Source organism: Borostomias antarcticus, assembly GCF_949987555.1.
Source record: "Borostomias antarcticus genome assembly, chromosome: 20".
In the NCBI taxonomy this organism is placed as follows: domain Eukaryota; kingdom Metazoa; phylum Chordata; class Actinopteri; order Stomiiformes; family Stomiidae; genus Borostomias; species Borostomias antarcticus.
The window spans coordinates 9,554,682-9,568,070 of NC_140253.1; the positions used below are offsets into that span (position 1 = coordinate 9,554,682).

The window sequence follows — 13,389 nt, forward strand, 5'->3', positions numbered from 1 at the left end:
CTACTGGTTTCTTCTCTGGTTGGAGTTTCAGCACTTCTAGGAGGAGGGAGGCCTTTCTCTCTGAGAGGTCTATGAACCAGACTGCAGGAGCTGACTGGTAAACTGGCAGTAATGCTGGAAGGACACTCCTGCCTGTTTGAGTGTCATGGTCCTTCACATGGGAGTACAGGTCCAGCAGGAAAACACATTGATACAGCTTATCATCTTCATCATATTCATCATAGTCACAGAGTGGGAAAGTTCTGTAGCTGCACACTGATGACAGCAGCTTCAGAGTCTCCTCTCCTGTCTGCTCCTCCCACTCTGATGCTAGAGACAGGAGATCCATCAGGAACGTGATCTGATCTGAGATTCCAGACGACTTCTGCCAGAATCTGCAACAAACAGATGAGAAAAAGGTCCAACAGGAACTTAATGCGCTTTAAGCAGTGAGGTGATGATCTGTTAAAACTGCAACAAGAAGGAATAGCTCCATGTGAAAAACCATATCAGCTCTGAAATAGTGTATGGATACTGTAATAAAATACTCATATACAATCACTCCTTCATCCAGGAGGTGACAGAGAAATGAAATGCATCATTGATTAGAATTTCAATATCAAAGTGTTTGTGAGATTTACCTGAGGGAAGGCATAAGAGGGAGGGGAGAAAACATAAACACTCACTCACCTGAGCTGTGAGATGTAGGGCAGACACTGAAGGAAACTCCTCACTTCACTCTCTTCATCTGACCAGCCCTTCAGCTCTACTGGTTTCTTCTTTGGTTGGAGTTTCAGCACTTCTAGGAGGAGGGAGGCCTTTCTCTCTGAGAGGTTTATGAACCAGACTGCAGGAGCTGACCGGTAAACTGGCAGTAATGCTGGAAGGACACTCCTGCCTGTTTGAGTCTCATAGTCTTTCACATGGGAGTACAGGCCTAGTAGGAAATCACATTGATACAGCTTATCATCTTCATCATATTCATCATAGTAATAGAGGGGGAAAGTTCTGTAGCTGCACACTGATGACAGCAGCTTCAGAGTCTCCTCTCCTGTCTGCTCCTCCCACTCTGCTGCTAGAGACAGGAGATCCACCAGGAACTTGATCTGATCTGAGATTCCAGACGACCTCCGCCAGAATCTGCAACAAACAGATGAGAAAAAGGTCCACCAGGAACTTAATGGCCTTTAAGTAGTCAGGTGAGGATCTTTTACAACTACAACAAGAAGGAAAAGTACTATGTAAAAAAAATGTCAGCTCTGAAATACTGTATGGATAACCAAATACTTATATAGAATCACTCCTTCATCCAGGAGGTGACAGAGAAATGAAATGCAACATTTATTAGAATTTCAATATCAAAGTGTTTGTGAGATTTACCTGAGGGAAGGCGTAAGAGGGAGGGAAGAAAACATAACAAACACTCACTCACCCGAGCTGTGAGATGTAGGGCAGACACTGAAGGAAACTCCTCACTTCACTCTCTTCATCTGACCAGCCCGTCAGCACTACTGGTTTCTTCTCTGGATGGAGTTTCAGCACCTCTAGGAGGAGGGAGGCCTTTCTCTCTGAGAGGTTTATGAACCAGACTGCAGGAGCTGACTGGTAAAGTGGCAGTAATGCTGGAAGGACACTGCTGCCTGTTTGAGTCTCATAGTCCTTCACATGGGAGTACAGGTCTAGTAGGAAAGCATTGTGCTGGTTCCGGTACACATCTGTCAGTGACAGTAGTGACTTTGTGGTTGATTGTATGGTGTCTTTCTCATGGAGAGCTGCTTGCAGACACAGATTCAGTATGAACGTCTTCTCGCTGTTTCTCCTGTCTTCAAGTGATCCTCTCTCATCCTGTGCTGGTGTGAATCTGTACAACCAACAAGTTCACACAGTAAACATGTTGTCCCCCACCAATGATGTATGGCCCCTTTATGTCAACAAGTACTGTACACATGTAAAAATGTTGTCCCCCACCCATTATGCATGTTCCCTTGTGGTAACAAGCCCCCTGCCTCTCACTGACTCTGAGACCTCCACTCCCTCCACCCCCCCCCCCCCCCTACTCAATGTCTCCATCTAGTGTGCAAACAAGGTCATGTACATGTACAGGCTTCAGTCCAATATAATTAATGTACTTGTCAATGGAAAATGCTTTGAAAAAACGCCACTTTTGTGGTGGATTCTGGTAATACGGGCGACTGACACACTGATTGACTGACTGACTGACTGACTGACTGACTGACTGACTGACTGACTGACTGACTGTCTGACTGACTGACTGACTGACTGACTGACGGAATGACTGACTCACTCACTCACTCTCGACGTGACACCGGCCAATTTAAAGTCCCCCCCCCCCTTCGGGTGTTGCCGGGAGGGGAGACAATGAAGCACTGGCAGCTATAGTGTAAAAAGTTAGGATTTATTTGCAGCTTTATTCTGATGATACTACTGTGATCAGATGGGTGTGTAGGCTTCTGCAAGTACTCCTATCCAATAACATCAACACCAGGCTACAGGGAGTAGACAGAGAAGTACTGTAATACAGACTTTTGTACAAAGTAAGCGCTGTCATAGTATTGAATCCTGTAGAACACGCTGACACTCCATTGAAGTTCAACTTAAGAGCTACCTGCTTAATTGGCAGAGCTGAGGCATACAAAATAACTTGCTGCTGCAGAAAGTACGAAGACAGGCCACCTAAGGGCTTGACAGTCTGACGGTTGCACACATTCATGACCAAGCCATACACTATCACTAGTCTACTCTAATCTATCCAACATTATCAAACTACCCAAGTAAGAAACATGTAATCTATCCTGTGAAATACAACGACTATAACTAACAATGTACCTACAATGCACCTAAGCTCTACTACACTAACCTATGAGAATCCTAACATGATGTAGAACAAGGACCAGACAAGCAAGAAAGCCCCTCAAGATCTAAATTCTGTGGATTTGGAAAGTACAGTAGAAGGTTCCCTGAATAGAATAGACTAATACTTTACTGAGACACAAAATATATTTCGGTACAAAATCAATATGTATTGGCAATGGGAAAAATGAACAGTGGCTAGCACCCCCAGTGGTGGGCTGTGGTACATCTTGTGGGATGGACACACAAACAAATGGACATGGACTGTTTTAAAATGTGGACTGTTTTAAAACATTACAATATGTGAAAACACATTCAAGAACAACATTGTATCAACTCACCTGAGCTGTGAGATGTAGGGCAGACACTGAAGGAAACTCCTCACTTCACTCTCTTCATCTGACCAGCCACACAGCTCTACTGGTTTCTTCTCTGGATGGAGTTCGAGCACTTCTAGGAGGAGGGAGGTCTTTCTCTCTGAGAGGTCTATGGTCCAGACTGCAGGAGCTGACAGGTAAACTGGCTGTATTGCTGGAAGGACACTCCTGCCTGATTGAGTTTCATAATCCTTAACACAGGAGTACAGGTCCAGCAGGAAATCACATTGATACAGCTTAGTAACCTTATCATACTCATTATAGTCATAGAGGGGGAAAGTTCTGTAGCTGCACACTGATGACAGCAGCTTCAGAGTCTCCTCTCCTGTCTGCTCCTTCCACTCTGCTGCTAGAGACAGGAGATCCACCAGGAACTTGATCTGCTTTGAGATTCCAGACCAACTCTGATAGAACCTGCAACAAACAGATGAGAAAAAGGTCCACCAGGAACGTAATGCACTTTAAGTAGTCAGGTGAGGATCTTTTACAACTACAACAAGAAGGAAAAGTACAGATATGGATAACCAAATACTTATATACAATCACTCCTTCATCCAGGAGGTGACAGAGAAATGAAATGCAACATTGATTAGAATTTCAATATCAAAGTGTTTGTGAGATTTACCTGAGGGAAAGGCGTAAGAGGGAGGGGAGAAAACATAACAAACACTCACTCACCTGAGCTGTGAGATGTAGGGCAGACACTGAAGGAAACTCCTCACTTCACTCTCTTCATCTGACCAGCCACACAGCTCTACTGGTTTCTTCTCTGGTTGGAGTTTCAGCACTTCTAGGAGGAGGGAGGCCTTTCTCTTTGAGAGGTTTATGAACCAGACTGCAGGAGCTGACTGGTAAACTGGCTGTATTGCTGGAAGGACACTCCTGCCTTTTTGAGTCTCATAGTCCTTCACATGGGAGTACAGGTCTAGCAGGAAATCAAATCTCTTGTTGTGATATACATCTGTCAGTGACAGTAGTGTCTCCATGATTGTTTGGAAGGTGTCTCTTTCATGGAGAGCTGCTTGCAGACACAGATTCAGTATGAATGTTCTCTCCCTCTTCATCCCATCTTTAGGGGGCCCTCTCTGATTCTGCAGTGCTGAGAATCTGCAGAAACAGTTAATCATGATATAAATAATGCAGGTGAGGAACTTCACCATCTCATCACCACAATTATTAGCTAAAGCTCAAATTACTACAATGCATCTTTCTAATACGGCATACCTGTACAGTCTGAGACAAACAAGGAGAATCACCAATAGACATTCTCAAGAAAACACTAAAATATTAACTAGGAAACACGGTATCATCTCACCTGAGTTGTGAGATGAAGGGCAGACACTGAAGAAAACTCCTCACTTCACTCTTTTCATCTGACCAGCCCTTCAGCACTACTGGTTTCTTCTCTGGTTGGAGTTTCAGCACTTCTAAGAAGAGGGAGGCCTTTCTCTTTGAGAGGTTTATGAACCAGACTGCAGGAGCTGACTGGTAAACTGGCAGTAATGCTGGAAGGACACTGCTGCCTGTTTGAGTCTCATAGTCTTTCACATGGGAGTACAGGTCTAGTAGGAAATCACATTGATACAGCTTATCATCTTCATCATATTCATAATAGTCACAGAGTGGGAAAGTTCTGTAGCTGGACACTGATGACAGCAGCTTCAGAGTCTCCTCTCCTGTCTGCTCCTCCCATTCTGCTGCTAGAGACAGGAGATCCATCAGGAACTTGATCTGCTTTGAGATTCCAGACGACCACCGACAGAACCTGCAACAAGGAAAAAGGTCCACCAGGAACTTAATGCACTTTAAGTAGTCAAGAGGTGATCTGTTAAAACTGCAACAAGAAGGAATAGCTCCATGTGAAAAACCAGATCAGCTCTGAAATAGTGTATGGATACTGTAACTAAATACTCATATACAATCACTCCTTCATCCAGGAGGTGACAGAGAAATGAAATGCAACATTGATTAGAATTTCAATATCAAAGTGTTTGTGAGATTTACCTGAGGGAAGGCGTAAGAGGGAGGGGAGAAAACATAAACTCTCACTCACCCGAGCTGTGAGATGTAGGGCAGACACTGAAGGAAACTCCTCACTTCACTCTCTTCATCTGACCAGCCCTTTAGCACTACTGGTTTCTTCTCTGGATGGAGTTTCAGCACTTCTAGGAGGAGGGAGGCCTTTCTCTCTGAGAGGTTTATGAACCAGACTGCAGGAGCTGACTGGTAAAGTGGCAGTAATGCTGGAAGGACACTGCTGCCTGTTTGAGTCTCATAGTCCTTCACATGGGAGTACAGGTCTAGCAGGAAATCAAATCTCTTGTTGTGATATACATCTGTCAGTGACAGTAGTGTCTCCATGATTGTTTGGAAGGTGTCTCTTTCATGGAGAGCTGCTTGCAGACACAGATTCAGTATGAATGTTCTCTCCCTCTTCATCCCATCTTTAGGGGGCCCTCTCTGATTCTGCAGTGGTGAGAATCTGCAGAAACAGTTAATCATGATATAAATAATGCAGGTGAGGAACTTCACCATCTCATCACCACAATTATTAGCTAAAGCTCAAATTACTACAATGCATCTTTCTAATACGGCATACCTGTACAGTCTGAGACAAACAAGGAGAATCACCAATAGACATTCTCAAGAAAACACTAAAATATTAACTAGGAAACACGGTATCATCTCACCTGAGTTGTGAGATGAAGGGCAGACACTGAAGAAAACTCCTCACTTCACTCTTTTCATCTGACCAGCCCTTCAGCACTACTGGTTTCTTCTCTGGTTGGAGTTTCAGCACTTCTAAGAAGAGGGAGGCCTTTCTCTTTGAGAGGTTTATGAACCAGACTGCAGGAGCTGACTGGTAAACTGGCAGTAATGCTGGAAGGACACTGCTGCCTGTTTGAGTCTCATAGTCTTTCACATGGGAGTACAGGTCTAGTAGGAAATCACATTGATACAGCTTATCATCTTCATCATATTCATAATAGTCACAGAGTGGGAAAGTTCTGTAGCTGGACACTGATGACAGCAGCTTCAGAGTCTCCTCTCCTGTCTGCTCCTCCCATTCTGCTGCTAGAGACAGGAGATCCATCAGGAACTTGATCTGCTTTGAGATTCCAGACGACCACCGACAGAACCTGCAACAAGGAAAAAGGTCCACCAGGAACTTAATGCACTTTAAGTAGTCAAGAGGTGATCTGTTAAAACTGCAACAAGAAGGAATAGCTCCATGTGAAAAACCAGATCAGCTCTGAAATAGTGTATGGATACTGTAACTAAATACTCATATACAATCACTCCTTCATCCAGGAGGTGACAGAGAAATGAAATGCAACATTGATTAGAATTTCAATATCAAAGTGTTTGTGAGATTTACCTGAGGGAAGGCGTAAGAGGGAGGGGAGAAAACATAAACTCTCACTCACCCGAGCTGTGAGATGTAGGGCAGACACTGAAGGAAACTCCTCACTTCACTCTCTTCATCTGACCAGCCCTTCAGCACTACTGGTTTCTTCTCTGGATGGAGTTTCAGCACTTCTAGGAGGAGGGAGGCCTTTCTCTCTGAGAGGTTTATGAACCAGACTGCAGGAGCTGACTGGTAAAGTGGCAGTAATGCTGGAAGGACACTGCTGCCTGTTTGAGTCTCATAGTCCTTCACATGGGAGTACAGGTCTAGCAGGAAATCAAATATCTTGTTGTGATATACATCTGTCAGTGACAGTAGTGTCTCCATGATTGTTTGGATGGTGTCTCTTTCATGGAGAGCTGCTTGCAGACACAGATTCAGTATGAATGTTCTCTCCCTCTTCATCCCATCTTTAGGGGGCCCTCTCTGATTCTGCAGTGGTGAGAATCTGCAGAAACAGTTAATCATGATATAAATAATGCAGGTGCTGAACTTCACCATCTCATCACCACAATTATTAGCTAAAGCTCAAATTACTACACTGCATCTTTCTAATACGGCATACCTGTACAGTCTGAGACAAAAAAGGAGAATCACCAATAGACATTCTCAACAAAACACTAAAATCTTAACAAGGAAACATGGTATCATCTCACCTGAGCTGTGAGATGTAGGGCAGACACTGAAGGAAACTCCTCACTTCACTCTCTTCATCTGACCAGCCCCTCAGTTCTAGTAGTTTCTTCTCTGGTTGGAGTTTCAGCACTTCTAGGAGGAGGGAGACCTTTCTCTCTGAGAGGTCTATGAACCAGACTGCAGGAGCTGGCTGGTAAAATGGCTTCAATGCTAGAAGGACACTCCTTTGGCTAGTATTGCCCCTCACACGTGAGTACAAGTCCAGCAGGACATCATATCTCTCAGTGTGATCAACACAGAACAGTGACAGCAGTGTGTTTACAGCACTCAGAAACCTTTCTCTCTGATATGGCTCTACCTGTAGACACAAATGTAATAGGAGGTCCCTCTGTTTTTTTCCCTCATATGTAGGTGATTGAGATGTTGGAAATCTGAGAATAAACACAAGGTAAGCAGGGAAGACATCATGCTGTTAAATAGATATCATTAAAAAGTTGTTGGACTGAACTTCAAATGAATTACCTTAATGAAGTGCCTGTGGAAATACCTGAGAGTATTGATATGAGGTAGACACTCTAAAATGGTCCGGCTGACATCCTGACTCAGAGGAGTTCTGTGGTCCCAGTGTAGACAGAGGTTCACCCTCTCTGGAAGCTGCTTCATAACTTCTCCTGCTCTCTCAAACACGCTTCCTTTACCCAAGGCTGGAAGGTGCAACTCATTTCTACAGTGACCGAGTAAGCAGATGAAGTCCATCCCTCCCTCACAGAGCAGTGAAGTCGTCCAGAGTTGACATAGCATTGAGGGGTCAGCTCTATAACCAGAGAAGGATTTTAATGTTATAAATCATTTGGACAGAGCTAAGAATATTCAATGTTTAAAGATGCGAAGAATTATTTTAGTCACATTTCTTTCTTCTGATAACTCTTCAGCTATGCACAATGATCTGACATACATTAAACTGTACAGTATATTATATACTGTAGCAAATGGAAATCTAATCAAGCCTGGGAAGAAAATGCATTTTCCGATCAAATAAATTAATGGATAGGTAAATTGTTTTTCTCTTTGATTTTTTAGTTTCACAGAGACTCACCCAAGAGGTTGGACATTCTTCAGACAGCCAAGCAGCAGCCCCAGGCCTTGGTCTGACACAGAGCAGTCCTCCAGGTCCAGACTTACTTTTCTTTCTCTGGACTGATTGATCACGTAGGACACGGCACAACAATAGTGAGTATCTAGATGCTCTCCGCTCAGGTCAAGTCGATAGTCCAGTTTTTCCAGGAGCAGCAGACAGGCCTCAGTGGACTGGGATTCATACAGGCACTGGCACAGAAACTGTAGATCTATCTGAGGTTGCAGGTCTTCACAGTTGTCATCATCTTGGTTTGTTTCGGGAGGAAGGAATGTGTTCACCATTTCCTTGAAGAACCAACCTGCTGTCGTCATGATCTTCTGAACTGGAATCAGACATTTAACTGAATTTGAATTCTTTGCATTCAAAAGTCCACACAAGAAAGGAACAATGTGTTTCATGTGTTTCTTTTCATCAATCAGGCAGTCCTGTAGGACTTGTGAGATTCTGTCTGGGTTCTGCAAAAGATACAGAGCTGCAAAGAACTCCTGCATTGTGTAGTGAAGAAAGGCAGAGTGGTCTTCCCATTCAGTAAGAGAGACCTTCTCTGTAACAGTCCTCAAAAAAGCAAACTGAACACTCTCTTTACAACTTATTGCTTTCAAGTTCACAATTTTGTTCTCTGTGGCTTGAAAAGCAATGTCTGCCAAAGACAGTATATTCTCACTGTTCTCACTAATGCAGTTATTAAGTTGGCGGTTGTATCCTCTTGGTTTGTCAGTGTGCTTTTGAATGCAGTTGCGAAGGATGTGGACATACATTTCCGTTATTGCGCATGGATGTTCAGTCTTCGTTGAAGGATGAAAAGTAATGCAAGCAACCACCATCAATGCATACATTGGGACATGGCAGAGACTGAACAGCTCCACGTTGGTTAAAACACTGCTCAGGGAGTCTGGCTCAGCACTCAGGGTCTTCGTTAAGTACTCCCGGATTAACTTGTCACTGAAGCCGTTCACCTCCACTCTCAGCGTAGCCCAATCTGACAAGAAGTCTTCTGATTCAAATTCTGGTCTGCATGTGATCACAATCTTGGCCTCAGGGAGGTCATTCTCCACAAGATCCTTTACCTCTGAGTGAAAGGAGATGTCTGCCATCCCATCAAAAATGATGGTCACGCTCTCAGAGTTATTTCTGATGTCTTGTAACACTGCTTCTTTATCTTCTGTTGGCTCACAGTACTTAAAGAGAAGACCTTCCAAATTCACTAGATTTGTCATGCGTGATGCATCTCTCATGTCAAAGTAAAACATGTAATCCAGTTCTTCTGTATCTTTCTCAGCCCAGAGGTTCAACATTTGATGGGTGACAGTTGTCTTTCCAATCCCAGGTTTTCCAACCAGGAGGATTTTCTTCTCATGACTCCTTAGCAGAGCATTCGGTGATGTTTCCTGTTTGTTGACAGGGATGTAGGTCTTCATCTTTTTGGGACGAGTTTTTTTGCATTTTTTGTTCTTCGTCTTAATTGTCGAGAGAGTTGAATTCTCATGTGTGTCTAATACAAGAGGAGTGTAGGACACAGCTGCACCGTTTCCATTTGGTAGCATGCGACCAACTGCTTTCCTTGCTTCCTCTGTGATCCTCTGAGCTTTTGATATCAACTGCGCCTGATATCTGTGACAGGGTTTTTGGCCTACAATTTTCATGAATGAAATCATAAAACAATATATTACATAAATCGTATACATTTATAATAATTAAAGTATACAGTATCATATCAGTGCCCTATATATTGATAAATTAATTATCTTCTACTACTATCAATTATGTGGTTAAGATTATTCAAAATATGGAAAACATGCACATGTTGAACAAACATATCACAAACATATCGCATGCAGTAAGCATGTCTATTTTGCCCTTATCAAACACTATTAGCCAACAGGATTACTTGCCAAGTGAATATTTGGTCTGAGGGTCTGTTTCTTTGAATGAGAAGCAGCTGATCCAGTAGTGCAAGTCAAACTGCACACTGCCTGTCCCCTCAATTGGTCTCTCTAAGGTCCTCTTCCTTGTGACGTCAATAATCTTCAGAAGCTCATAGCATGCAGCTTCCCCCTTGCAGATGACCAAGTCCAGTATGTTTCTGGTTTTGTCAAAGTCATCACATTCTGCCAGAATCTTACTGACCTGCTCTTCATTGAGAACCCTTTGCTGATACAGGTTTTCCACAATGACAGAGAGATTCTTGAGTCGTCCCACTAGGTGGGTTCTGGCATTTTGTATGTACTCTTTAGCTGATTGTTTTGTGCAAGCCATGTTACATCTTACTCTTCTGCACAGTGACAGTGAATCTCTGCAAAGAAAAAGTAAAATATTATCACACACATGCACACATTTAGTTTTGAAGTGAAGTATGCATGGGCGTGACAGTATGTTTGTTTATCTGTGGGTGTGGTGGAGTCAGGACTGAACTAGGCCTACACACACAGCCAGGGGGGGGTGGGTCAGTGTGGTGCACTCCGTGCTCTTCCCCCACACGCCCCAGTCCGAACCCCGTGTCTCTAGCACCCTCAAATGGGTAGCTGGCTTCGTTATAAGTTTTGTTTTCATTTTTTTCAGATTGTTAGGAACAAGTCACGTCTCCGATGTAGGCATGTTACTTTCACTATAGTGACAAACTTCCGCATTTGAAATTACCCCGTTCCTTGGTACTGCGTTCAAGCCAGCATCCACTTCGGAAATCAGTCAAGCCACAATTGTGCTTCTGCGCGTTCACTTGGGTAATTGCGGTAAAGAGGGTTTTCCACTTTTAGCCGTTGCTTATGCCAAAGACCCATTCAAGTTAAATTAAGTTTATTTTTTAATTATGTCATGGCACGAGCACAACAAAACTGAATGGCAATACTTAAAGTGCTTTTACGTGTAACAAACATCCTTGTACATATACTAACAATAGCCTACATATAAAGTGTGGTACCAGATGTAAGCAGTGTTCAGTGCAGGGTGTGAAGAGTTCTACAGTAGCAGTTACTGTCAGTGTTTGGCAATGATCAGTTCTCATATGACTCTAGGGTAGAAGGTGTTTGTAAGTCTGTTTTTTCATGATTTGATGGACCTGAACCATCTGCTAGAGGGCAGCCGGACAAACTCCAGGGTGGGATGGGTCCTTCAGGATGTTATCTGCTCTACTGAGGCAGTGAGGCTGAGTAGGTCCTCCAGTTCAGCAGCCGGTGATCTTCTAGGAGGCGTTGATGACCCTCTGAAGGGCCCTCCTAGTCCTATCCCCTGCTGAACAGCTGGCATACCACACGGACATGCAGGACGCCAGCACACTCTCAATGGAGCAGCGGTAGAAGGACACCACCAGCTTCTCCTGCAGGCTGTTCTTCCTGAGGATCCTCAAGAAGGAGTCGCTGCTGCGTCTTCTTGAACACTACGGCGGTGTTGGTAATCCAGGAGAGATCTTCAGCTTTGTGTGTGCCCAGGAACCTGAGACCCTTTCCACACAGACCCCATCGATGTAGAGGATCGGGGTCTGCCCTCTTCCTCCAGAAGTCTTTTATAACCTCCTTGGTTTTTGAGGCATTCAAGACCAGGTTGTTCTCTGAACACCACAGTGCCAATCTGTGGACTCCATCCCTGTCTCGTCTCCTCCTGAGATGAGCCCTACCACAGTGGTGTCATCCACAGTGGTGTCTTCCACAAACTTGATGATGGAGTTTCTTGGATGGGTGGGGGCACAGTCATGTGTGTAGAGGGTGTAGAACAAGAAGCTACTGTATCAACTTCAAAGTCATAGCGGACTAACTTGTTGGTTTGCAGGATGTGAGCTGCAAAACCAGGTCACACGAGGCTGACCACCTCGGTGTCACTCAGACATTTTCCATACATTCTGATGTGGCATTTCAAAATTAAAGCACTCCAAAATGTCTATATTACCTCAAATATCAGATTAGAATCTCCCGTTGCCAAATTCATGGTATTTTCAATGACAATAATGTCTGCATAGCACAGATGTGGCTATGGCATGTTTCACTTGTTGCCTTTGATGCATTAGTTGCGCTTGGACCCATTATTGCTGCTTGCAGCTATATTTTATATTTAATTTCAGTAAAGTTATTTATTCTATGAAAAAACCCCAGTATAATACTTCATCACTCACGGAGACTCTGTTCTACGGAGATACTCTCTTACCGGACTCTAAGAGGAACCTTTAAGGACTGATTTTACTCAACCCTGAAGGGACAGAGAGGGAGGACGGAGCTGGCCGAGACAGCGGTGTCCAGCCCAAGGCGCTGAGACCAGGGACGCGGGGCTGTCTGAGGCTCAGGTAAGGCTGCCCTCCTTCCTCAGCTTCTCGGAGATACCGGCAAATGTGTGTGCTTTTGTATCACTGTGACAGGGAGGAGGAATACTCGGGTGTTGTTTTAGCTGTATCATATCTAGGCTGACGTAGCCGGGCCTTGTTTCAGGTGGGAGAGCAAGCCGGTGAAACTCCCCATCCCCCATCACGTTATAGTTGGATGTGGTCATTTTTAAAAGGGCGTGGTCATTTTTAAAAGGGTGTGGTCATTTTAAAAGGGTGTGGTCATTTTTAAAAGTGTGTGGTCATTTGTAAAAGGGTGTGGTCATTTTTAAAAGGGTGTGGTCATTTCTTAAAGGGTGTGGTCATTTTTAAAAGGCGTGGTCATTTTCGGGTTGTTCGTCACAGATAGAGATTTAGGCACACATCCCAAGTTGTTCCTTAGGAGTCATATTAGTCAATAAAAGTTGATATATTCTCTCCTACAGACGGATCAGTCAATGAGATTCATGCGGGAAATCCCTGGGATTTTAATTTTAAAACTTAATTTGGAGTACCACTCGGTGGTGGAGTTTGACTGGGTAGGGGCTGGTTTGGGATTGGGCCTATACAGTATATCAAATGGGGCATGAGATATGCCTGTTCTAAGTTTGCATTTTCAACTGTTTGCTATAGCACCCCCCTTTGGCCAATCAATGTAAAATGTGTGCCATGGCCTCTAGGCAGTATAGCTCAG

The 13,389-nt window shown here is 43.9% G+C and overlaps 1 protein-coding gene across 1 annotated transcript; it reads right to left on the reverse strand.

The window, feature by feature from the left end:
• Nucleotides 1-7,288: 7,288 nt before the first annotated feature.
• Nucleotides 7,289-10,666, reverse strand: LOC311322565 (nucleotide-binding oligomerization domain-containing protein 1-like; the record flags this gene model as incomplete). Its single annotated transcript, XM_084454652.1, has 3 exons — nt 7,289-7,550; nt 8,369-9,772; nt 10,299-10,666. 3 exons carry the CDS (start codon nt 10,664-10,666, stop codon nt 7,289-7,291), a joined length of 2,034 nt encoding a protein of 677 aa, XP_084310778.1.
• Between the last annotated feature and the right edge of the window lie 2,723 nt (nt 10,667-13,389).